The 27,453-nt window shown below is 49.5% G+C and overlaps 1 protein-coding gene across 4 annotated transcripts in view; it reads left to right on the top strand.

Moving 5' to 3' along the window:
• Positions 1–27,453, top strand: part of UTRN (utrophin) — a 1,396,454-nt gene that overhangs the window by 1,310,438 nt on the left and 58,563 nt on the right. For all 4 annotated transcript variants that reach the window (XM_085612275.1, XM_085612279.1, XM_085612276.1 and 1 more), the window contains 2 exons: positions 7,748–7,906; positions 9,871–10,102. In XM_085612275.1, coding sequence (XP_085468401.1) covers positions 7,748–7,906; positions 9,871–10,102 — 391 coding nt within the window. The remainder of the gene's footprint in view (positions 1–7,747; positions 7,907–9,870; positions 10,103–27,453) is intronic.

Consider the following 27,453-nt stretch of genomic DNA (forward strand, 5'->3'; position numbering starts at 1 on the left):
TCTCCATGCATGCACAGTTAGTCAGCCACCGACAGCTGTAAAATAGGCTAGAGCCCAGCATACTAGGCCAACCCCACCCGACCCCCAGCCTCCTCAACCCATGTCGTCCGAAACTGCCCCTGCCAGGGAACGTGGAGAGTCAGGGGAGCCCGCCCCCTCCCGGGTCCACTGCAGAAAGGGCTCCCAGATGTCCCTCGGACGGGAAGCGGTCGGCATCGTCTCCCAGTAACATTCCAGCTGTGCATTTCCATACGTAACATCTTTCACCCATTCTGTAAATTTAGGCACGGATTTACGGCCCCAGCGCACCGCCACTTGCCTTTTAGCATAAAGGAGCAGTAGCGCGTGTAGTTTCCTGGTCTTTGGTGGGGTAGCTTGGACATATCCCAACAGCCCCAGAAGTGGCGTCGGCGTATCGGTTCTGTGGAGGATTTGATTGATGGCCGTGAAAATATTCACCCAGTATTCCTCCAGGCGCGGGCAACTCCATGCCACATGCAGGAAAGTGGCCCGCTCGGCCCCACACTTCCAGCAGTTGTCATCCTCCCTCAGGCCCATACGATGCAGCGATCGCGGTGTGCGATAGTACCTGTGTAAGAACTTGAAATGCACCAGGCGCAGCCTGTAATTAGGGGATAGTTCCTTCAATTGCCCACAACAAAAGGCCCATTGCTCTTCAGACAAAGGGGTCTCTAGATCCTCGTTCCACACAGTGAGCGAGGTAGGTACCACGACAGGGGCCTGCTCTTGCATACAGTTGTAGAGCCTGGACACCAGTTTTTTGGGGAAGCTCTCGAGAGTAAGTTTTGTAATGCCTGGAGTTGTGGGGGTTCTTCCGGGAATTGAGGCCACAGCGTTTTGCAGGATTCTCTTAGCTGGTGTAGGGTAAAGAGATCACTAAAGGTCCCCTGTGAGTCAGACTCACCCTCCACTGGAACCCCGAAGGTGCCCCCCGGGTAAATGTCAGCAAAGGTGTGCAGCGTTTTTCCTCTGATCACCACGGCCCCCCCTCTGTCAAGCAGGCAGGGAAGCAAAGGGTTGCCCCTCAGGGGGGCGGCCGGTGCATACAGGAGGGGGAGTCGCGCCCGCCGTCTCAGCTCCCGCCATGTCCAGCGAAGCAAGGCTACCGTGTCCACATCCCCGGAGGGGCGGGACGGCTTTCCGTATACAGCCACACTCAGGGGCAAAGGAGCAGCGGCCGCCGTCTCCACTGCAATATGCGGTTGGTAAGGTGTGGGGAACACCCAGAAGTGCAGAAATTGCGCCTGCGCGCAAAGCGCGTATAATGCCATGTCTGGGGCCCCCAGTCCGCCCTGTCGCAACGGGAGAGTAAGCAGCGCCCAGGAAGATCGCGCCTGGCCCCCAGCCCAAACCAGCGCCAACAGAAGTGACCGCACCCGTGTGTGGAAATGCGTCGTCAGGGGCAAGGGTACATTCACGAATAGGTATAAAAACTTGGGAAGGACCACCATCTTTACGAGGGCGATCCGCGCAACCAGAGACAGGGGGAGCTTATTCCAGAGTTCAACTTTCCCTTCCAGCCAGTCCACTGCCCTGCCGAAATTCAGCAACCACAAGTCGTTCAGGCTCCGGCTGATCCAGACCCCCAGGTATTTGACCGAGTCTGTTTCCCAGCGCAGGGGATAGTCTGAGGTCACCTCCAATGTGGCATCCGTCAGGGGGAACGCGACAGACTTGGACCAGTTAATCGCCACACCTGCCAATCCCTCGAACCGCACGAATTCCCTCAGAAGTGGGCTCAGGTTCTCGGCGGGATTGGTGACATATAACGTCACATCGTCTGCGTACAGGGAGATCAGCAGGCTGCGAGAGCTGAAGCCTATACCCCGGGCGGTATGGTGTTGGCGGACCCGAGCCGCCAGAGGCTCCATGGCAATGGCAAAAAGTAGAGGGGACAAAGGGCACCCCTGCCTGGTCCCGCGTGATATGCCAAAAGGCTGGGAGATCAGCCCATTCACCCGCACCCGTGCTCTTGGAGCGGCATACAGGGGCCGAATCAGGTTTATGAAGAGGGGACTAAATCCCATTCTCCCAAGAATCCGAAAAAGGTAGGGCCATTCTAGCGAGTCAAACGCTTTCGTTGCGTCTAGGAAAACAACCGCCGCCTGTACAGAGGGGTGTAGGTGGTGTAATACTGAGAATATCGTTCGCAAATTGTGGGACGTGGCGCGGCCGGGGATAAACCCCGATTGATCGGGCAGCGCCACCATCGGTAACAAGGGCTGAAGCCTGTCTGCAATCAGTTTAGCGTAGATTTTGACGTCTACGTTAATAAGGGAGAGCGGACGGGACGAGTCCAGCAGTTGGCTATCCTTGTCCGGTTTCAGCAGCGTGATTATGAGTGCCTCTCGCATCGAGTCCGTCAGGGAACCAGTCTCCTGGGCCTCCGCAAATACCGAGAGGAGCCTGGGGGCAAGCTCATCAACGTATGTTTTATAGAAGGTGGTGGTCAAGCCGTCCGGGCCAGGGGCTTTGTGCGCGGGCATGCTCTTTATCACCTGCGCCACATCCCGTGCAGTGAACGGGACATCCATGTAGCGGCGGTGATGATCGCTAAACCAGACAAGGGCGATCGAGTCGAGGAAGGCATCTAGGGACTCAGGAACTGTAGTCTGTCTAGAAGTGTATAGGGACGAGTAGAACCGGGCAAAAGCAGTCAGGACTGCATCGTGCCCTAGCCGGAGCTCACCCCCCACGTCCTGTATGGAGGCTATAAAGTGGGACTGCACACGCGGGGAAATCAGCCGCGCCAGGGTCCTGCTAGGTCTATCCCCCTTCACGTACCGACGGGCCTCCGCCTGTTTACCCAGGAACTTTACCTCACGCTGCGCCTCGGTTTCGAACTCTAGGAGCTTGGCCTTCATTTGGGCCGCCAGTGAAGGCGACGGGTCAGCACAGAATCGTACCTCTAAGTCCCGTAGCTCCCTCTCCAATCTGCTCAGGATCCCGCGGATGGCCTTGAGAACTCCGGCCTGCCTGGAAATACACTGGCCTCAGATCACCGCCTTAAATGCGTCCCAGAGGGACGCATCGGTAGCCACTGACCCCGTGTTAGTTTCAAAATACTTCACAATGTCCTCCCTGATTTCTTCGGTGAAAGCAGAGTCTGTGAGTGCATGCTGGGGTAGCCGCCAGGAGAACGCGCGGGTAGGGGCATCAGGTACCCGGATCCCTAGCAAGCAGGGGGCGTGATCCGATAGTGACCGTGCTTGAATGTCCACCTCAACCCCCCAGGTCGCCACATCCGGCGAGACCAGCCAGTAATCCAGTCGGGACCATGCCGCATGCTGGCTCGTTATGCAAGTCCCCACAGCATCAGCGGGGTGCCTATCTCTCCATATATCCGACAGCAATCCCTCGGCCATGATATCAAAAACGGCTTGTCGCGCTCTGATGTGGGTTGGCCCACCCGCCCCCCTACGGTCCATTGCGTCCACCAGTGCCACATTAAAATCCCCGCCCAGAATAATAGTGGAACAATCCCGTAACACGATCTGAGCCCATAGTTCCCTGAAGAAGTCGGGGTCATCAACGTTAGGTCCGTACACTGCAGCCAATACAATCTCCCTCCCCTGCAACACCCCGTGTGTGATAACATAGCGGCCCTCTTTGTCCAATACAGTGTGATGTTCCTTCCAATCCAACCCGGCCCGTATGAGTATGGCCACCCCTCTAGCATAATTCGAATAGACAGCGGAGTACACCCTTGCCCAACGTGAGTGTTTCAGCCTGTGTGAGGGAGTGGAGGACAGGTGCGTTTCCTGCAGAAAGCAGATATCTATCTTGTGTCGGGCGAGATACCCCTGCATTAGCCGAGCCTTTTTGTAGTCCCCAAGCCCTCTAACGTTCCACGTCAATAACCTAACGGTCGCCATCCCATCAGTCACGTGATGTCTCTACGCCCTCGCCCCTGCACTGTATCACCAACCCAGTGTATAGCCCGTGCCTTGTATGTGGCCACAGTGTGTTGAAATGCCAAAAATTATATCCATCGTACCATAACATGTTAAACTTTAACGAACCCAACTTCCCCCGCCGCCCTCCACCCTCACCAACCCCCCAATCAGGTTGTGACCGATCCCCACCATGTACACGCAAAACATATGTGCACATGCAACCCACAAACAATGGGAGACACCCCATGGGGCGTGGTGCTCCAGACGTACTCCCCCGCTTTCACAGGGTGGCTACACCATAAGCAACCCATAACACATCCGAGTCCCTTGTCCTGTCGAGGAGTTCCAGTTCTGGAGTTAAATTGCACATACCAGGAATAGGCCTCCCTCGGCACCCCGGAAACATGAATCCGGCCCACAGGAGCGATCACCGGCGGGAAGAAGACAACCCATCCCGTAGAATCCACAATGTACAACATGGGTGGCACTAGCCGCCTACTCACGTCCTGGTCAGTCATTGTCACTCAGGCGATCGTCTACCATCTCCGCACGTGGCGACGTGCGTCTAGCCGCAGCTCCACCGAGCCGCTTAGCAAACTTCAACGCCTCCTTTGCCTCGGTGAAGTAGTGAGTGGTGCCTTCGTATGTCACCTTCAGCTTGGCTGGATATAACAGTGCATATGGGATGATAGCCTGCAGGAGCAGCTTTTTGGCAGGCAAAAATTCTTTTCGGGCAGCCTGCACCAGAGGAGTGAAATCCGGGTAAAAGGAGATGTGGTTACCTTTATGTTCGATTTTCCCCTTTTCACGTGCAAGGCGTAAGATAAGGTCCCTATCTTGAAAGTTCAGGATCTTAGCCAGGATCGGGCGCGGCGCCGCCCCCACTGGCGGCTTCTTCCCCAGCGACCGGTGTGCCCTCTCAACCGCGAACATCGGGGAAAGCGCCGGATCAAAGAGCTCGTGGAGCAGCTCCGACACATAGAGCTCCATCTTGCCCATGTTCGTCGTTTCCGGGATGCCAGTGATGCGAATGTTGGATCTGCGGGACCTGGCCTCTAAATCATCAGTCCTGGCCCTGAGGAATGCCAGTTCCTTATCCACAAACGTGAGGTGTTGTTTGGTCTCCCGTCTGAACTCACAGCATTCAGTGCGTTCGTTCTCTAGGCTGTCAAGTCGTGATTCGTGCGAGTCCACCTGTTGCTTGACTGATTCCAGCTGTGAGGCCATGGCGTCCAGTTTTGCATCAATACTCTTCAGGCTCGACCGCACCTCAAGCATCAGCGCGTGGCATTCACTTTCAGGCCCCGACCCCTGCGAGGTAGACTCCGCCGCCACTTGTTCCGCTGCCTGCTGCCTGGCCTGGCGCTTGTGTTCAAATGTGAGCCGGGACTGCTTCGCCTCGTTCTTCCCTCCCATGGCGTCTGGCCCGCCACGGACCCCTGCAGGGAGGTGTCCGCTGAGGCAGTCCGGTATGGCAGCGTATCCCAGACAGCGCCCCGTGCGCCGGGATCAACCCTCGGGGTGCAGCCTCTCCGCCTCCACTACACCCCTATGGCCTCAGATCAATTGGGGCGCAGCGTGGAATCGCACCCGCCAGCCGGGTCCAATCAGCCCCCTTCTTGCCGGGCAGCGCGGGTGTGGTGCGATGGGCCACAGGCAGCCCAACTATCTTTCACCTGTGGCGCCACATATAGTCCCACTGCCGCCCCCTTCTCATCTGCAGGTGTCCACAGGAGTCCGACTGTCCCGGCTCAGCCGCCCCCGGCGCGACCAAGCCGCGTCCTCGATCGGACAGCCTCCGGGTCCGGCACGGGAACGATGCGGTATGTTAAGGCACCACCGTGGCCTCTCGCGGTTCCAATCGCCTCCAGGCCGCCCGCAGCAGAGCCAGTGACAGCCTATAGCGTGTGTCCAGCAGTCACCACAGCGCCAGTCCCATCCGCAGGTCACCCCACACAGGTTGTCGCCTACCCTCACAGCAAGTGTGTAGGGGCGCGGGCCAAGCTATAGTCCGGCGTCCACCAGGCGCCGCGCAGGCCAGTCTCTCGGCCGCCCCCGCTAGTGTTTACAAGATGGCGCCCGCGCCGCCCGGGTGACCTCCTTCCTCGGTCTGGCGCAGGCAGGCCCGGCAGCGCTCCACACAGCGCGGCAGACGGAGCACAGCGGCCGGGTCCCCAGATGGTTCCGCTCCTGCGGCGACGGACCCCTCACTCCCTCTCTCTCCAGGTCCGAGGGAGCAGCCGGCCGCTTCACCCCAGGCCCGCACAGCCCCGGCCTCACGCAGCCGCAACCAGCCGCCTCCGACCCTCACAGCAGCGGGCTCGCACCAGAGGATCCACGCGGGTGGGGAGGACAAGGGCACAGCTCGGCACCGCGGTTTCCAGCAGCCTTCAGATGACAGACGGCAGCGCTGCTCGATGTGCGACACCCTCCGGCGTAGAAAACGGGACACTTCACGTGCTTGGGAAGGATTATTTCAGGATTTGTTCATGCAGCCGGCGGAGCTCGCTCACAGAGCGGCCATTTCGCTGCCCGGTTGGCCACGCCCCCAAGTAAAGTACTGTTTAATGTATTTTTCTCTGTGACAAAATTAGTGGCGGTTAGTATTTGAAGGCGGGGGAGGAGGTGAAGATGAAATTAAAAAAAAATGCACACTTACCTGTCTGCTGCTGTTGCCACCGCCTCCTCTTGGTCCTCTTCGCCGCTTCCAGGGCAGGAAGCAGGATGCACCGTCTCCTAGCCTCCCGATTGCCAATCACAATGCTGAAATGCAGCTTTGTGATTGGTCTGAGCGCCATGACACAGCACTCAGCCAGGGGCTGGAGTGGTGGGCATGTTCTCCACGCAGGCTGTAATGCAGCCTGCATGGACAACATGCACAGTGCGCATGAATGTTTGGCTGGCCCCAGAGGGCCGGTCAAACATTCATGTGCACTTTAGTGAGTGCAAACCACTACTCCCCTGCTCTGTCAGCAGAGCAGCCCCGCCCGACCCGTCCCGCCTGAAAAGCTGCTGCAACAAGGAAAAAAATAAAATGATAATAACTTAGAATTATTATCCTTTTATTTTTCCTTTAGTGACACTGCTTAAAAGTGGTCAGGTGGTACTCCTCAGCCTTAGGGGAGGAGCCGCCTCTGGACAAAATGTCCACTAAAGTCAGATGTGCTGTTTTATGCTTAGTATAGAATAGCAAAATACTCAGGACTTCTTATACAAAAAGTTAATCCTTCATTGCGGCTGTCTTAACCAGTTGCTTGCAATAACAATTTATCCTGCATTACAGAAGACAAAACTACTGTACAATGAGTGCGCTGCCGACATCTACCACAATTGCTTTTAAGCCTTTGTAAGGCCTGTCTGCCGGTGTATGGAATCTTCACAGAAGTTCGAGGCTTTTTTCAAGTTTTGTATGTTGATTTTCCATAGCCATTTTGCTTTGGATGAAATCCAATTTAGTCTAATAGAACATTGTACTGAATAAATATTGTGCCCCTATGGCACTCGGGGAGAACTCAGGCCATGCTGAAGTGGTCCCTTGCGCCCTCTTACTTTAACTACATTATGATGTTTCCAAGATGGCTGAACAAACTGGCCTGTGCAGTCTATGTCAAGAGTGTAAAGCGTGCACAGTGCCACTGAAATGGTCTTTCCGGAAAGCACCAATCACCACTACTCTGTTAACTGGCAGGAGGACCTTACTAACAGTCAAAAGCAGTTTCAGCACTAATTACAACTGTGTGTAAATGAATGTCCTGTGGAGAGTGTACTAGGGAAGCCATCGCATATATAGGTTTACGTAATTGTCTTCATCTCTGGTCTGCCTTACCCAGGGAGGACGAGCATGCTTTGATACAACAGTACTGCCAAACCCTGGGAGGAGAGTCCCCGCTGAGCCAGCCCCAAAGTCCTGCACAGATCCTGAAGTCGGTGGAGCGGGAAGAGCGGGGAGAGTTGGAGCGAATCATCGCTGACCTGGAGGAAGAGCAACGGTAATGGGACGTTTTTACTATTCTCTTTATTGCTGACATTTTCCTTCTATGCCCTGGGACCCCAACCTCCTTCTGCTACCTAAGCCTGTTAAGGTTCATCTTCTGCAGCTTCAGCTGCTTCTTAATTTAAACTTCATTTATTATCTTCTTTCCATTCATGAGGTTGTCTTCTTATACTTTTGTGTGTGAGTGTTGCTGAATAAATGCAGTGAATTGTGTTATCTTAAAACAAAGTTAAGGTTATCCTCTTTTTGGAGTGGGCACCATCGTAATAGCAAAGTTAGAAAAGAACTTCAGCATAGATGTGGAAATTCATCGATGAAAGTCCTGGAATAATTATCATAGTAGGGAATTATGACACAACATTACCAAAATGCCTCCATTTAAGCATGGACTGTCACTGAAACATCAGTTTGGTTCGTATTGTAAATAATATACATTTACCAAGTCCCCACCTGACAGCTAGTTCATAGTTTAACCCATCCCTCCCCTTCGCAGTCAGGTTATTCAAGGCCTGCAATATCACGCAACTACAGTTGCATGTGCACATTCGGGTATGTTGTAATCTGAAATGGGTTTACATCATCAGCCTTGTTAGCTCGCAGTTTCGGCTCAAAACTGGTGTGGACCCATAGGGGTGAAAGGCAAGCTCCTGATGCATCGCCCCCTGTCCCCTTTAATGGATCCCCCACTCAGTGTAAAGCCTATGGATAGCATTGAGATGTGGGAGTCTCAGGGACTTCTTATTAAATTCTGCAGGGGGGGCATTAATTTGAGCTATGCCATTAGGGACCACCCATGTCCCAGCCATGCACCACTGCTGTCAGACATGGAACTCAGTTGTAGACAATGGATTAGATCCTCAATGAAAACAAAGGGCCACACATTAAAAAACAGAACTGTCTGTTCTCAATCCTGCCTCACCACAAATCTCCATTTGTAAGGATTCCAGATTTTTCCTTGGTTAGGTCTTCTTGGATTTATGACCTTCTGTGAAATAGTTGATTAAACTATCCCTATAAATGTGCAATTTTAATAAAATAAGAATCACCAAATGATACTTTTATAAAGAAGCCCAAAGTCTGTCTCTTCTCAGGTTCAATGACCGTAGCCTGTTTTTAATAAAAAACTCTGTAGGGTCGTCAGACAGTATATAGTACCAGGACTGTGCTTGCTGGATGAAAACCAAGCCTGAAGCCTTCCCCTCGCCCTGCATGCTTTCTCCTCCTATTGTGCTGCTGCATTGCTAGGCCTTTTATTGCCTTTGCAGTACATTTAAATATCACACAGTGAGGCTGGAGCTGAACACCCAGGACAGTTTAAAAAAACACTTACTTGTAACTGAGGAAAGGCTGAAGATTGGCGCATTCTATTGATGAAATTCAATATCAGACCAGAAAATGGGCGTGGTCAGGGTAGGGCCCTTCAGACATTTTTCAGGGGCAAATATTTCAAGAAGCAGCAGCAGTGCAGACATGGGTTAGAGTATTTCCTTTAAAGTGCAGAATGAGATCCAAAGGTACTTCCTCATTTAACTGTTTAAAAACCACACAAGTAAAGATATGTCCTTTTAGAAATGTGAAGCTAGGAGGGAAGCATGTTTAAAGTAATTTGCTGCTGTATCTACTTACAATCAGTTGAAACCACTGCGCTCAGTGGTTGGGGAGGTGGATGACTATGCCGGATTTATCCCAAAAACATTTTGTGTTGCGGAATACACCATATTGACCTGACCTGGCATTCAGCTCTTGAACCATATAAAATAAAAGTTTGACAGTTGCCGACTTGTGTAACAAAATGGTTTACCCTCACATTGTACATCCTCTACTAGTTGACAGCAATTTAAGTGAAGCAAAGAGATGAAACGTAGTATTTAAGTACATTCGCCTTAAATAGACTGCATTCACTGCTGTTTATTTTATATGATGTCCAACACCTCCCTCTTCTCTCCTCATTCAAATTAGGAGCTTACAGGCTGAATATGAGCAGCTGAAGGAACAGCATTTAAGAAAGGGGATGAATCCCCCCTCTTCCCCGCCGGACTCGCTGCTCTCCACGGAGGACTCTGAGCTCATAGCTGAGGCCAAGCTCCTCAGGCAGCACAAGGGCCGCCTCGAGGCCCGGATGCAGATATTGGAAGATCACAACAAACAGCTGGAGTCTCAGCTTCAGCGGTTACGACAGCTTCTTGAACAGGTATAGTTGTCCTTCCTCAATTGATACTTGCATGTCAGGGTCTTTGAATCAGTTTGAAAAAAACTTTTGAACAATAACGAAATCTCATCTCTTTGGGTGAATCTGAAATCATTCCTGTATTTCTCTTTTTCTAGTTAATGAAGACATTCAAATACGAGAAATTTGAGAAACATCATTTTGAGTCAAAAGAGTGTATGGGGCAGTGGCGGCTGGTGGATTTTGAAAGTTGAGGCCCCTCGATGCCCATACAAAAACTCTCCAGCACCCAACCTTGGGCACTGCCAATCCCCTGGCCGATTACCTTCGCAGGCTTTCAAATCGCATGCGCACACACTTATGTCGGTGTCGGACTGACCTCTAGGACAGCCAGGCAGTGCCCGATGGATGGTCTGACAGGTCACTTTGCGTGCCGGTTTTATGCTCTGCTGAGCTACTCTATACTGTTGATTTCCCTGATATTAAAACATTGCCTGCTGCAAGCTCAAATTCTGTCAGTCTTCCATACCTTGTAGAACACTTATAGAACGTGTCGTTAACAAGTTCAAACATGCCCCGATTAGCAAATATTTGGCTATTTTAGCTATTCAGTTTACTAATGGCAGCCAATTCTAATATGGTGCCACAAAAACGTATCTGGGGCAGTCTCCAACATGAGTGTACATGCTGTTTGTCTGCAGGGCAGACCCATGATTACTGACTCCCCGTCCGTCTACGGCATACCAAAGGCAGAAGCTTCCACCCAATCAGAAGCCATATTAGGGTTGAATAGATACCGTGGTAGACCTATTTTTTCTATTCCAGCTTCTGATAGTGCAAGAAGGATTTTGATTGGAAAGCAATGAAGCTCCATTATCTGCCATGCTGCACTGCCTGGCGCTGGTGCAGCATCACAGATATGTATAGTGTCTGTGTGAGGCCAGAATCTTAAGAGTCCTCACCTGACACATGCACAATACAGCTAGCGGAGCCCTCTTCTGCTGGCAAGGTAACATTTCTGCTTTTACAAGCAAAAAACACATTTCCTGAGATTATTTGTTTTCATGGAAAAGCTGTAACATGCCACGCAATAGTGGCTTTACGAGGCAGTGGGTCGACATCCTGGCACCCCTATGGGCAGCCGCCATTGGTATGGGGCAAATATTCTTTGAAGTCATTCAGGTAATATGCCTCTTTAGCAGCCATAATGTAATATACATCTTTAGCAGCAGCAAGTAACTAAAATACCTAACAGTTTTTTATCCCAGAAAGACAGGTGAACCTTTCTAATGTGCGACAATCAGAGTGTTTGTAATGCCAGGCAATATTTAATAGGGACCCTAGTTCTCCTCATGGGAGAATAAACTATTTCTCTGAATGCAGAATTGAGTTGTTACATATTTGAATTTTTTTTTAATAGCAGGAAGTATCAGCCAGTTTTAGAAGCCAGTGTTTATGGGACACACTCTTTGTAAAGCTGCACGTTGCTAAGGGTCAGCATATAAAGGTTTTTCTAATAATGGTCATTTTCAAACACGAGTTCCTTTGTAGGTCTCGCCTAGGCAGTGTATGTGCTGTCTCTCGAGACATCAGTTTTCATTCGTTCCTTCATGTGCCTTTTGAAATCCCTTTGTTTTTGTTGGCTAATAGTTTACAATTGCCCCTCCTTTTGCTGTTTTGGTCACACACTGCAGTCTGGCCCCATTGCATGGATCACTTCACTATCGGCCATATATGTTAGTTTCGATGCACTACATTTTTATTTGCCTCAGCTTGTTTGGCTTTCCGTAAGGGCTCAGCAGAGGGTTGCAAATCCTGTCCTTATTTTATTTTCCGCTGTCTTTGGTTTCACTAGTGCTTTTTCAGCCGGTGGCTATGTTTTTTTTCATCCAATAACATTTATGGTTCCATTAGCTCAAATCTCCAAACCTTAAATAATATACTTAATGGAAGTGTAGTTTAGGAAGACATCTGACAGCAGGATCAAGGTGGCAGGCATGTGGGGAAAGCGTAGGGATCAAAGGTGGCAGGCATGTGGGGAAAGCGTAGGGATCAAAGGTGACAGGCATGTGGGGAAAGCGTAGGGATCAAAGCGACACAGCAGGCAGGTAGGGAAGTTACACAGAGGGTGGAGGGGCAAGGAACGCAGAGGGTGTGTGGGCAAGCAGCACAGAGGGTGGAGGAAAGCAAATGAGGGAGAATAACTTGAGTGATAGAGAGCAATGTGGACTATGGGTGGGGGAGAGAAACACGTGGGTGAGAACAGCAAGGTGGAGAGGCAGAGAAATACATGAGCAAGGTAAGAACAAGTGCATAGGGCAGAGAAACACATGGGAAAGAGAGAGCAATGTGGACCGCAAGGAGAGAAAAGCACATGGACTAGGTAAAGCAGTAAGGAGTAAGAGAGTGGGAGATGCGCAAGAACAGCTGAAGAAACATGCACTCACATGGAGTGCTTAAGCTAAAGTGAGTAAGGAAAGGTATAAAAGCGAGCCAAGCAGAGAGATGGTGAAGAGGCTATGCTCCATGGGCGGGATAAACAAAAGAGTGCCAAGCTGCAACAATGAAAGCCATTGAATAAGAAGCAAACAAATAAGTGACAATAAAGACCACCAATGGTAAGCAAAGGGCAGATTATAAGCCTAGCAACAATAGGGTTTTTGCAACCACCACGCTGTTTCATCATTGTTTTTAGTATGCCTTAAGTTTGTCGCAAGCTGCACAAATGACCAGGACTTGATGGTGTATTTTCAGTGTTGCTACATACCAAATAAATATTTGATTTCCTATCTTATCAGATACACACTCTACAATTGAAATATGTTGATTAGGAACTGTAAGTTCACTTGTGTGCTCTTTCTATGGATGTGTTCAGGTCGGGGCTCCTTGGTTTAAGATGGTGACTAAGAGTACAGTTGTATTTCTACTTCTGTGGGATTTTGTATTTTGGTTTTGAATTTCTCCTAAATTGATTGAAGTTAAGAGATTTGGATGCAATCACCCAATCTGTTTCCTACTGAATGAATATATAAATTGGAATGGCTACAGATGTATATTAAAGAGAAGAGAGGCAAACTTTGTCACACACCCCAGGAAAATGGAAGTGTGGGCGAGGATAATGGCCCATTTTGAAGTAAGTGAGTGCAATACACGAAGAAGCACTGAAGACCCCATTGGGCTGTCAGAAACCCCCACACACCCAGCCTAGATAATGGAAGGGGTGGACTACTATGTCCAAAGTGTCGCACAGATTCAGGGGGTATAACTGCCACTGTGTTCTGCTATTGACTGCGTTCAAGGCTTTGCTTCAGACATCAATAAGTGCTGTCTGTCCCGTGGCCAGGAGTCATCCTGATGTAAATGTATCAAAAAGAACAACATTTTCAATGTGAACTTGTAGTTGAAATTAGTCTTTTTTTTATTCAGTGTAACCTTTAGCCTATAGCGGAGCAAGGATTATGGCCTTTTTTTTGGGTTTGAGGATGCCCCATGTTAGATGTAAATGGGAAAGTCAACAGGGCATTTTCATTGCTAGCTGACTTGCAAATAGGAGGTATTGTAGATTTACATATCATAACTGAGCAAGTGGATTGTGACAAAGTCCCATAGAAAACCCAAACTAAAGATACTGTGTATTATTGCCCTGTATAGGGTGGAGCTGTTATTAGGAATGGGGAAAGTAGGACGAAACCCGAGTAAATAAACCTTGGATCAGATATACACTACAGAGAGTGTTTGTATTTATTAAGATAATAAAATGAAGGCAAACAAACCACTAATGAAAATGAATGGTTTCAAGTAAAGGAATGAGCCAGAGAGACAAAACACTTTCAGAAATATCTATGGGGTATCAGGCGAACAAAATAAAATCGGGAAGCTTTGAAAAATGCTATTGAAACGTGAACATTTTGAACAATTAAAGGAAAAAGAAACTTTTTATCACACTCGACAGACAAGGTTTAGCAGCGCTGGCGGATAGTGATGAAGATGTCAGTTCTGGAAGTGTAAATGCACACTTTGGAGTAGCAGTTGCTTTTGCTCTGGGTTCTTTCTTCTTTGAGTAGAATTTGGCACTCCATTCATCATGCTGAATGTTCCCCTCACCTTTGGGGGTGTGAGTCTGCAAGGGCTCTTTCATTACCTAGTCTTAACCAGGATCGAAGGCTTTGAGGCTTCCCACTGATCTAAACATTTTGGAATGGATCCCAGCTTTGGAATTGAATTTACCACCTTTTTTGATGACTTGTTCACCTTGAACACAGAGCTCGCTCCTCTAAAGAGGACCTGCAAAATACAAGGATCACAAGGCTTCTGCTTGGAAAATGGAAATGCCCCCAGAGCTTTTCAGGCCCGGCAAAGAGAGGCCAAATGTTAAAAATAAAACACAACACGTCGGGAAGCCCAAGTCCAACTAGTGTGTAATGTAGGGGTGTGTGAATATGAAATGTGAACCTGTCAGTTTAGAGCGCCATTTCTTGCTGCAAGGACACGTTAAATAAAACCACCACAAACAGCCACTCACACTCAGTTGTTCCTGTGCTTTTCTGATACATTTTGACTGCAAATAGCAAGAAATGTTGTAAAAGATGTGCAACACGAAATTCCCAAAATACTGCAAATTACACCAACTTCATTAAAATAAAATTCTCAGGCCAGGCTTAATGCAAAATAGCATGCACTACAGCAAAGATCAAAAGTCAATTGTCATTTCAACCGACCAGGTCTCTCATTAGAAAACATTCAGTTGCAGCTGTGTGCTAAAAAATAAATATACATATATATAATATATATATAAACTTTGCGCCTGTTTGATAGTCTCTACGAAACTTTGCAGAGTTTCCAAACATTCCATAGCTTTTACTACATTGGCTGACAATTTGCCTGAATTAGAGATTATGGGGTATAGATGATCCTTATTGGTAGTACAGGTAAGTATTTTTTAAGTTGTAAGGTATTTTAACTTAGTAATATCTGTTGTAGTGGCAGTTTCGCAAAATTTGGCGAATGTACCATGATATATGCCGATGAGAAGTCATTATGTGATTGGCTAATGACTGCCTTTACAAAAGTTAAAGGCAGCCATGTTGTTTTACGACAACTTTGCCTGTATTCTGTGTTAGGGCCTTATATATAGGTAAGTATTTGGTTATATATTTTTTCCCTACCTAACTTTATTAAAGTGATAATAGGTGGGGAAAATTATTTATTGATCTTAACTTCCACCTCGGCGACACCAACACAACCGACCTCCTGGAAAGCATGAGCAACATCGGGCTCAAGCAACTCGTCATCGTCTCCACTCTCATTGCAAGTACAACCATGCCTCACCGCTCACTTGGACCGACCACTACAGCGTCCCCTTCACCACCTCAATACTTACCATTACTGGCACCACACCCCCAAGCTCCACACACCGAAACTGAAAAAAGATATCAGAAGGCCATTGGAACACACGCCCTCACATGGGCAGTGATCAGCGCTCCCGCCTCCCTTTTCCCCCTCGCACCCGCGTAACCCCAACAACATACCTTGCAATGGTATAGCTCTCAGGCGTAAGATTAGTAGTGCTCATCCTCTGTGACACAGTGCACCCCCAGTTTATATATCCCAGTTTGTTTATGGTTAACATGTGGCTGCAATCTCATAGCCCCTATGATAAAATACATGGGGGAATAGACACACCCCACAGCCCCAGCAAGGCGCAGCGACCACCACGCAAGCTGGTTGGGTATACTTCGGCACAGGCCTCGGGGGACTGCTGTCAGCTCATAGACTGAGTGGGGGCCTACATACCCTAGGCTTACACGCTCAGAAGTCCACATAAGGCGCGATTGAGTGCTCCTGCTTGAATGTCTATATCAATTGCATTACCAGATGTGTTGTTGTATGTACTATTATATAAATGCCAATAAAAAAGGTTTATAAAAAAAAAAAGAAGGCCATTGGAACAATGTACTCAACTTCCACCTCCCAGACACATCCTCCAATCCTGCACAGTCAAGCCCAAAGAACTGCCAAAAGAGCCACCTCTTCACCATGGAGTTGAACTCCACCACATAACTGTCAGCAACTGGAAAGAAAGTGGCACACCAGCACAATGACAGAAGACCACACCACGGTTAAGACAGCACTCAACCGGTACGACCACCTTCTGCAAGAAACAACGATGAACGCCCTAGCAGACCACATATAAGCCAGCACAATCCGCAGCAAGGAACTCTTTGCCATTGTGAAGGAGTACTCTAATCCCGCAGCCACAGAGAACATCATCACCCCTCCCAAGAACTCTGTGACACCCTGCCGGACTTCTTCGATGACAATATTTCAGCCATCTTCGAAAACTTCAAACCCCAACCCCCTACCAATGAGAGCATCGGCCTGCTCACACCCACGGACAAAAACCCTGAATGCCTGCTCACCCGCTGTGACCCCCTCACCTTGCAAGCAGCAATCACCATCATGAGCTCTGTACACTCAGGAGCAACCAAGGACTCCGGACCCCACCACATCTTCAACATTGGGAGCAAGATGATGGGCAACAGACTCAAGAACGTCCTAAATGCCTCCATCACCTCAGCCTCCTTCCATGAGGACTGGAATCCCGCTGAAGTAAGGCCCCTCCTGAAGAAATCATCTGCCGACCCAGCAGAACTGAAGAACTACTGGCCCATCTCTCTGCTCCCCTTCCCAGCGAAGGTTCTCAAAAAGACAATCAACCAACAAATCGCAAAATACCGGGAACACAACAAACTCCTGGACCCCTATCAATCCAGATTCTGAGCCAACCACAGCACAGATACAGCCCTGATTGCAGCCACTAACGACATCAGGGCCCTCCTGGACCGTGGCAAAATGGCAGCCCTCATCCTCCTGGACCTGTCAGCCACCTTTCGACACTGTCTCCCATCACATCTTGACCAACAGACTTCACCACATAGGAAATCCGTGAGACACCCTCAAATGGTTTGCCTCATACCTCACCTGAAGAAACCAAAGAGTTCGAGGCATATGAGCTGCAGATTGTACACTTAGCATAGGTCGCCATCTGGTGTTGGGCCCGGATGTTTGCAGTTTGTTTTTCTTCTTGGACCGTCTTTGGAAGTCACGAGTTTGGTGACTCCTCCTTCGGTCCGTACTGCGCATGGAATGGTTTGCCTCATACCTCACCTGAAGAAACCAAAGAATCCGTCTCTCGCTGTTCACATCGGAACTCAAGAAGTTCATCTGCAGCATCCCCCAAGGATCGTCCCTCAGCCCCATCCTCTTCAACATGTACAAGATTCTCCTGACCAACACTGTCAGATCTCATGGACTCAACATCATCTCCTACACCGATGACACTCAGATTATCCTCTCACTGTTAGAAGGCCCCTCCACCACCAGAACCAACGTCCACACATGTATGATGAACTTCGCCAGCTGGATGAAGGACAACTGTCTCAAGCTCAACACAGACAAGGTGGAAGTCCTCATCTTTGGGAGCAACCCCTCCCTTTGGAACGACGCATGGTGACCTGCTGAACATAAAAACAGGGTACTTGCTAGGTAATAGTGCAGTGCTCTGTAAACTTTAAAAAAGAGAAAAATCCCTACCTATTACCACTTTAACAAAGTGGTAATAGGTAGGGAACAACAATAAATCCTACTACTTAACTATATTTGAGGCCATAATGCAGAGCACTGTCAAAGCATAGTAAAAATATGGCTGCCTTTTAATTTTGTAAACACAGTTATTAGCCAATCATATACTGCCTTGTCATCGCGGTATACCGAAGAAAATAACTGCGGTATACCGTGGCCCAATATATAACTAAGGCCCAGGTATATTATTGTGTTGGTTACCCTTGGAACACAATAATGGCCTCTCTGCTTGCACGCTTCCCCAACACTTTATCCCAGTGTCTGGGCCCACCACTAAACTTGAAATATAACTATGTAAATATCACTTACACAAACTTTTTATCGCATATGCCTTTTAGTTTAATAATGTTGTTGTCATCATGGCGGGACCCGAAAGTTTCTCAGTTCACGTAAAAAAGGAATGTTCTTTTACTAAAGACTTCTTCATTCACAGATATAATCTGATGTACTAAAGTGACATGCATTTTCATGTCACAGAAATAACACTGTTTTGAGTTTATAAGTCACCTTATCTGACATCTTTCCCAGCATCACTGTTTGACCAAATTGTGTGTTCCTAGGCAAATAATGTATTTCATCATGCCTCCTCTATGTTTGTTATTGCATAGTTGAGGCCATCAGGGCTGGTTTACAGACCGTCAAGGCACCCTTTTGACTGATCTGCCCCAACATCACCAGCCTGACTACTTGCCAGGTGTGGTAGAACAGTTGTAATATACACAAAAATCCTGCATGTAGGAAGATTGCTCTTCATCCTCTTACTTGAAAGATAACATATATTCCTACAGTAATTTACGTACTTTGACTCTTCGCTCCCCCTGACATCAATCTCCGATCTTGGTCCTTTGCTAAGGGCCTAGTGACTCCGTGGCAGGGGCACAGAAGTCTACTAGTGTAATTGTTGTACGCAAGACTGCAGTTAGTTCCTTCTATCTCTTGGGCCTCAGCTGCAACCAACAAGTTGAGATTAGAAACACTCAGAAGGAACAGACTCGGGCTCTGCTCTATAATGTTTTATGTTCAAAGTAAAAGCATATGCAGTACTATACACGTGCTACTGGAAAGAGAGCACCCCCCTGCACCCCTCCTACAGCCTGCCCCTCTGCGATGATCAGCAAATTATTGCCACCCCCAGCTCCTTGGCCTCATCAGCCTGCCCCACTTACACAGCCATTGACATGAATTGAGTTTTTCTAAGTCCTCACAGGGCAACTGTTGAAGTGCCCCAAAAGGAAACAGATCAATTGCCACTGTTGTAGATTGTGCCTGCAGGTCAAAGAAAACCTTGCCTGGCTGGCACTTACGCAGTAGGACATCAGCAAAGTTTATCACAGTTCACCCAAGAGAATTGGCACACTGTCAAGGAGCAGAAATTTCTTTTCAGCTGCTCCATGTTTTTTTACCCAAGGGTGGCTGGGCAATGCCTCTTGCATCCATTAACACTAGTCGCTACTGGTCTATAGTACTCCACTGTTCAACAGTGTACTTCAGTCTTTCCAAGTATACACCACTCTAGTTTACTCTATCCCACTGTATGGCACTCTACTCAACTTCCTCTGTACCCCTCCATCCCACCTTACTGCACTCTACTCTATGACCCACTAATCCACTCTACTACTCCAGTCTACAACAATCCACTCTTTGATACTCTATGCCACTCAACTCTATGAGGCACTCTGCCATTCCACTCTACCACACAATCCCGCACTCTGCTCTACTCCACTCCACTCCACTATAGAACACTCAAATCCACTCTATGACACTTTCCAACTCTCTATGGCATGCCAGTCCACTCCACTGTACCACACAGCACTCCAGTCCGATTTGTCAGCACACTCGCCACACTACATTAACTATAACTTGTCACAGTATGTCGTTTGAGATGTCATAAGTGTAGTTATAAATGCTATGATTTCACATGCTATAAATCATGTAATATGTAAGGGTATAACCAGTGCATGGAGAAGGTGCGAGTTATAGTTAATGTATTGTCGCAAGTGAGGTGACAAGACTGTGTACAGAGGTGCACAACTTATAGTAAATTGAAGGTGGTGCCTTATAAATGTAAGTTATAACTTTAGAATTTCTAATTTTTTATAGTTTAAGTTGGGGTTGTATAGAAAGAATAAATGCAGTTTCCTTACTATAATCTATCCTTAATCTTTGTGTGTATATATATATATGTATATATAGAAATTTTCAAAACTAATGGCCCGCTCCGGTCAGCTCCTGTCTTGAAAGTTTCGGGATGATTCGCGAAGGGGCTCCCAAAACGCTTTTTCCCCATGTTATTTTCCATAGGAAACCTTAGGCAAAGCTACAGCCTGAACTGCTGAACGGAATTACACCAAATTTGGCAAAAAGGTAGCCCTTGGTTCAGAAAGAGTCCTTTTTCTTAAATGGTGTAAATCTGTTCAGTAGTTCCTGAGAAATTAGAAAAAGAAAAAGTTTCGATATCTATGGCAGCGGTGGGTTCGCAAACCCTCCCGAGCACAAGCTTCACTGTGATGTGCTGCCAACACTCCAAACCAGTCTACAGAGTCAAAAACAAGAAAAGGGGGCAGGGTAGAAACCCCCTGACCCCCTAGGCCTGCTCAGGGGGTCCCACAAGGACCCCCAGGGCCAAAAAAAGCATTTTGTATTTTTAATTTCGTCAGAATTTGTGCTAGGGTCGCGAATCCCGCTGATTTATTTTTTAAAAAGCCCGCGCTTCATTTCATGTCATCAGTGATTTCATTTGAGATGTCATCAGTGATGTCACTGACCATGTCATGAATGATGTAATATGTGACGTCATCAGCAGTGCATTGCGGGGGCGTGAGTTATAGTTATCTGAACTAACTACAACGGCCGAATTTCTCTGGTTTTGTACAAGTGAAATGACCAACTAACTATAATGTCCCTGAAACCTATGGTTTTTTCAGTGAATTTCAATGGTTTTTTAAATGCTAATTTCTAACTATAACGTCCCTGAAACCTATGTTTTTTTTCAGTGAATATATATATATATCCATGTATATATATATATATATTCTTTCAATACAACTAAATATGCATGACCACGTGACGGAAACTTTTTATTCCCATCAAAAACGTATCTAATGTGCGGGTGTCAGGATATTTCCCTCAGAGAAGAGCGCTATGGCCTTGAAAGGAAGATATTCATTTGCCCAATACTAGCTTCATTCTCCTCACAAAGCCTCGCTCCCCTTTGCCAAATCTGAAAACGATGTTATGCTTACTGAAAATGTGCTATGTATAACATGGAATGTATTGTCTTCTGTGCCTACTGAGGCCATGTAATGTTTACAGCTAAAATAACAAGTTGTGTGGCCTTAAAAATAGAAAATGACATTCATATTTAATTGAAAATGGGTGCATTAGTAAATACATATAATATCTAGCATTTCTCTTCATGAAATTGTGTAAATTATACAGCATAAACGTGGGTATGTTTCCGAACAAGTCACCCAGTAATTTAATAATTAGGATGTTTTGATTGTTCAGTTGTATTTGTTGATTTAAAGCTGTTTAGTAGTGTTTCCTTTCACCTCCTATCCCAGGGTAGATCAGTGCTCAATTTGAGCTAGTGGTTTCTGGCTCTCGGTACAGGCAGTTTATAGTAAACACCGACGCCACAAGGCGGTGCTGTCTGTCTAATTTAGAGATGACCACAAAACAACAGGTAAATATTAATTCAATATAAATTAAAAATGACTATTACCTGCTGCCCAAGCAATTTCTTATAGCTTTGGAGGCCTCAAATAGTCCAGATTGTCACACTTGTGAGAGTGTGATGGTTAGTAGTTGTGTTGTTACTATCATTAGCAGCATGGCAGGGGCAATGTGTGGTGCAAGCTGCAGTGTTCTCCTTACGAGGGCCCTGGCGCTTTTTTGTTTACAAACTAAGCACTGGTGTAGATCGACCTACTTCATTGGTTTCAGAGTCGTTGACATTCAGCCTATGAATCCATTAAAGTCCGGGACCAATCATAGGATGACCATAAAGTTTTCTTTGTTAACGGTGGACATAATGTCTAGTTAGAGCGATAAAGGAAGGAATATTGCAAGTAAATATAAAGCAAATGGATTGCATTTCAAAGGCTTTGGAAAATCATACAAGGATTGTATGCAATACGTCCAGGAGCAGTAGAAAGCACACACTAGTACATTTATGCAGATTTTCATGCGGTTTGTACTGTTAAAGAAAACACACATCTTTACCGTGCCAACTTGTTTCATTTAGTAACACAAAAAGGATGTTTTCATAATTGAGACAATACTGCTGTGCCATTTGAAAAGGAAATGGCACATTCTTCGCCTGTAATAAACCTGTAAGAGGAATAGACCTTTCTGGTTATGATACTAATCTACTGCAAATATTTAACATTAATGTTCACAACCTGAGTGACTCACCTTCTCCTTTTCCCAGCACAGCTGAAAAAAAAAAACAAATTTCCAGATCATTCCTGTCTGCCAGCTGCGCCTGTGACACAGTGTCATGTTCAGGATTTAGGGGCCCGTGCATGACATATTTTGGGGGTACCCATTATGGAACAAATTTGTATTTTATTAACCAATGTCCTGCTAAATCAATCTGGTGTGATGCCAGACAGTAATGAATTATATGATTAAGTTTAACAAGGTCACAAAAAAACAGTTGAAATATTTCTTGGCGAAGACCTCCAAAACCCTTTGGATGACACTGGGTAGAGAGGGAGAGAGTATGCGGTACATGCAGGCAAAGAGGGAGAGGTGTTTAGAGGGAGAAAGCTAAGGGATGGAATAGGGGTGCATTTGGAGAGAGTCTCATAAACAGAGTATTTCCTCTATGCCAGAGAGTAGAATGGCAACATGGAAAGATTATTTTGAGGAGCTGCAGCTGTGTAGGGATTGTAAAAGGTTCCAGATTCAATATGATGAAGTGTGTCCAACCCTGAAATAAAGCACTGCTGGGAAGCCATGCATTACCTCCCTCTGACCATCTACAGGGGCTTTGGGAGTGGAGTCACTTGCACAAGTACATTTTGTAAACATGTGATCCAATAGAGGTGTTTTTTACTTCGAGGATGTCCATTACAAAGCGGCTAGACTTTGCAGTGGGGATGTACGAGGGCAGGAATTAAATGTACTGGCCGGTATCTCTGCTGCCAAGCCCAGCCATTACAAGTTGCTTCCCCTGAAATGGGCAGTAAGTGCTCACACTTGGATTTATTGGGTGATTTTCAGTGGCGGCTCCTCCGCTATGGCGGAGGAGCGTCACCCCACTGCTTTCAAGCAGTGTAAGAAGCAAAAACATAAAATGATAATAACTTACAGTTATTAGCATTTTATGTGTTTTGTGCTGCTTTGCGGGTGGGCGGGCGGGCGGGCCTGTTCTGCGAGCAGGGCAGTGGAGGAGTGGTTTGCCCACTCCTAATTGTGCACAATGACTTTTTGGTCAGCCCTTTCGGGCCACCCAAACCAGTCAGGCACACTTTCACCTTCTACATGCAGGCTGCATTACAGCCTGCATGGAGAACATGCCCACTGTTCCAGCATTACAGCGTTGTGATTGGCTTAGGGGAAGGAGCCTTGCTGCCTGCTTCCTGTTCCTGTGTCGGAAGCAGGAGACCAGGAGCAGAGACATGGGACCCGGTGGGGGCAAAGCTACGTGTTTTTTTTCTTCCTTCCCTCTGCAATTGCTACCTCCCGCTTGAACCCTGCACCCTCTGCAACCTCCCACACCCGCCCTCTCACCGCGAGCTGTGCCAGCCGCCACTGGTGGTTTTTACACTATTCAGCAAACATCACATACTTATCCCGCCTGCTGTGTGTAGGCGGTAAGTGTATGTGGGGTTGGTGGTGGGGTTTGGAGGCGTGGGATGGTAGCTTAAGGTAGGTTTGTGCCTGTCTGAAGTCAGCAATGCTGGCTTCCTCTCGACAGCTGCAGTGAGCTTGTGAGAACTGGGTAATACTGCTGCCCTCAGCCCCTATCTTGCAGCAATTGTCCCAGGCCCAAAGTCTCAGGTCCAGAGTTGTGGGACCTTATATTTCCAGGCTCTGCCACACTTGTAATTTCGCCTTCTGTTATTTCATCTAGAGTTAATGCTTGTTGTAAGCACCATGGAATTGAGAGGAATGAAAAATACAAAAAACATGCTTGTTCTCCGCATGATTTTTTAAATTTATTTTAGGCATATCTGCAAACCATTTGGATGTAAGTTTTTTGGACCAAATCACTAGGGAAAAGCTGAGGTGACCTCAAGTTTGTCAATGAATGAATGGTGGACAAGTTATCTGAAAGAAACACGTTAGTTAGATTCCTCACCTTAGAATATCCCCAGGCGTCAGACTGGATCCGGAAGATTTTTCGTCAGCAATACCCCTTGCGCGTCGCTAGGCGTCGTCTGCGGCTCCGCGTCCGTCGTCGGCGTCGTGTGCCGGGATGACGTCGTCGGAGTACTTAGACGCCGCCCTCGCGCGCTGACGTCAGTTCTTCTTTTTTCCGCGCCAGTAAGCGCAGATCCGGGAGAGCTACCCCTTTTAGTCTTTTTTGACTAAATCTTTTTTGATCATTTTTGATCCTTGTCTGTCGACATCTGGTGCCGGTAGGATGCCTGGGTTCAAGGCTTGCGAGGATTGCCATCGACTGATGTCGGTGACCGATCACCACCGCCGGTGCCTCTACTGCTTAGGCCCCGACCACGACGCGGAGTCGTGCAACGACTGCCAGGCCCTGACTTCGAAGGCTAGGCGGGAGCGGTCCCGCAAGCTTCTCGAGCTTCGCCACTCGGCTCCGCGTCGTGCGCGATCCCGGTCCAGGAGGAGGTCCAAGGATCGCTCGCGGAGCCCTAGCCGACGCCATCGATCGTCCGGCTCCAAGTCGTCGGGTAAGTCCAAACGCTCAAAGAAGTCCAAGAGGCGACACCGCTCTTCGGACTCCCCTCGCCGGTCGCGCGACTCGGCCGAGGGTCAGGGTGGTTCCACCCCCGCGGCTCCGGCGGAGCCGCAGGTGCCGCGTCCGCCCCCATACCTTCCGGTCCCTGGGACTGACACGGCGCCGGCGGAGATCAGTGCCTTCCTCTCGGCCATGAGGAGCCTGGCCCCGCCGTCGACGCCCGCTGGCGCGCCTTCGGGCCCCGCGGACTCGACTGGGCGATCTTGCCTGCCGGCGGCTCCGGCCCCGGCGCCGTCGACGACTCCGGTCTCGACGCCGCAGGTCCCCGCGGGGCCCATGCCTGGGCCCCAGTCGACGCCGGTTGACCTAGTCACTCCTCCACCGGCGCCGACGCCTGAACCACCGACGCCGCCGACGCCGCCGACGCCGGCGCACACGCCTACACCTCCGGCGCCGCCGACGCCGACACCCCAGTTTAGCCCTCATCCGGACCCGGCGCCGCAGCGGCGTCGACCGACGCCGCATCCGACGCCGCTTGAGTCCTACCATCTCTACAGTCCGGTTCCGATCATTCCTCCTGTTTATCAGGAATCGGAAGAAGGGGGCGACTGGGAGGGGTTCGAGGACCCTATGGCTGTTCAGTCACAGCTTTCTCAGGACTGGGCAGATGAACTGGGGGAGGCCAGTGGGCTGGACACCTCGCCAGACACTGGATTCACTTCTCCTCCGACCGTGGCTTCGGAGGAGGGTGCAGCATTTTCTGTGGTGCTGCGCAAGGCGGCCGAGGCCCTTGGGCTCGAGGTGCCTGCCGTGGCTGTGAGGACTAACATCCTCACTGAGGTGCTTCAAACCTCAGCAAGCTCCACTGAGCCTCTGCTGCCGTTCAACGAGGCCCTCACTGACGTTCTGCAGGGCACCTGGTCCAAGCCCTCCACAGTTCCTCCTGTGGATAGGAACGTTGCCAGGCGCCACCGCCCTGCTCCGGGCGACCCCAGTTTCCTGTCCCAACACCCCACCCCCGAGAGTCTGGTTATCCAGGCCTCTACCTCCCAATCCTCCTTCCCGACCGCTCCGCCGGACCGGGATTCCAAGAGACTCGAGCAGTTTGGCAAGAAACTGTTCTCGTCCCTTAGTTTGGGCCTGCGGTCCTTAAATACCGCCTGGCTCTTGGACCGTTATTCCCATTCCCTGTGGGATACGGTGGAGGACGTGCTGCCCCTGTGTCCGGAGGAGGTCCGGACGCGTCTTACCCAGGCTTTGGCCGATGGGAGGGATGCAGCACGGCACGCCATACGATGTGGGCTTGACACCACGGACTCGCTGGGTCGGGCGATTTCAACCACGGTGGCGCTCCGCCGCCACGCCTGGATGCGGTCCACGTCATTTTCCGGGGATGTCCAGACCACCCTCATGGACATGCCCTTTGATGGCACTCGCCTGTTTGGTGAGAAGGCGGACAGTGCGCTGAACCGCTTTAAGGACTCCCGGGCTACGGCCAAGTCCTTGGGCCTCTCGGCTCCGCGGGCGCACACCTCCGCTTTTCGCCCCTTTCGTGGCCAAGGAAGGGGCGCCTCCTCACGTCCGCAAAGCCGCCAGCCGCAGAACCAACCTGCGCGCGGTCGCGGACGTGGCTTCCGCCGTGGCGGAAATGGAGGCCGACGTGGTCAGCCCACTTCCACCCCGGCAGCATCCGCCTCAAAGCCCTCCTAGTCCGAGCTTTCAGGCCCATACCACGCCAGTGGGCGGCAGAGTTCGCCATCACCTGCTCCACTGGCGGTCCATAACATCGGACAGGTGGGTGCTGCAAATCGTCCGCAGGGGCTACTCCCTCCCCTTCGAGACGACCCCTCCAGCCATGCCACCGCAGCACCACCGTATCTCGGGGGATCATTTGAATCTTCTCCGCGAGGAAGTTTCGGCTCTCTTGGCCAAGGGGGCCGTCGAGCGCGTTCCGAGTCCAGAAGTAGGTCGTGGTTGTTATTCCCACTACTTTCTGGTTCCCAAGAAGGGCAAGGGGGGCCTACGCCCTATCTTGGACCTCCGGAACGTCAATGCCTTCCTCCGAAAGGACAGGTTCAAGATGCTAACGTTGGCTCAGGTTTTAGCTGCCCTAGACCCCGGAGACTGGATGGTAGCGTTGGACTTGCAGGACGCATATTTTCATATCCCCGTCCTGCCGGCCCACCGGCGTTACCTGCGGTTCACGGTGGGCCAAGAGCACTTTCAGTTTACCGTGCTCCCCTTCGGCCTCACCAGTGCCCCTCGGGTGTTCACGAAAGTGTTGGCGGTGGTCGCAGCTCATCTGCGCAGATCAGGGGTTTCAGTCTTCCCCTATCTCGACGACTGGTTGTTGAAGGCGGGCTCGCCCCAGGCAGTCGTCTCCCACCTCCAGACTACGGCGGATCTCCTGCATTTGCTGGGGTTTTCCATCAACGTGCCGAAGTCACACCTGAGTCCCTCTCAGAAGCTCCTCTTCATCGGAGCGGTTCTCGATTCGGCGCAGTTCCGGGTCCATCCACCGGAACAGCGGGTCCGGGATATACAGGCCCTGATTCCCATCTTTCGGCCTCTATCCCGGGTTTCGGTCAGGCTAGTGTTGCGGCTTCTGGGGCTGATGGCCTCCTGCATCCTACTAGTGCATCACGCCAGGCGGCGCATGCGGGCTCTGCAGTGGGACCTGAAGTTTCAGTGGGCCCAGCATCACGGCAACCTGTCCGACCATGTCTTGATCTCGGAGGGCACTGCACAGCAGTTGCAGTGGTGGCTCACGGACCGCGAGTGGGTCAAGGGCAAGAGCCTCTCCCATCCTCAACCGGAGCATGTCGTAGTGACGGATGCGTCCCTCCTGGGTTGG

Source organism: Triturus cristatus, chromosome 6, assembly GCF_964204655.1.
Source record: "Triturus cristatus chromosome 6, aTriCri1.1, whole genome shotgun sequence".
Taxonomy (NCBI): domain Eukaryota; kingdom Metazoa; phylum Chordata; class Amphibia; order Caudata; family Salamandridae; genus Triturus; species Triturus cristatus.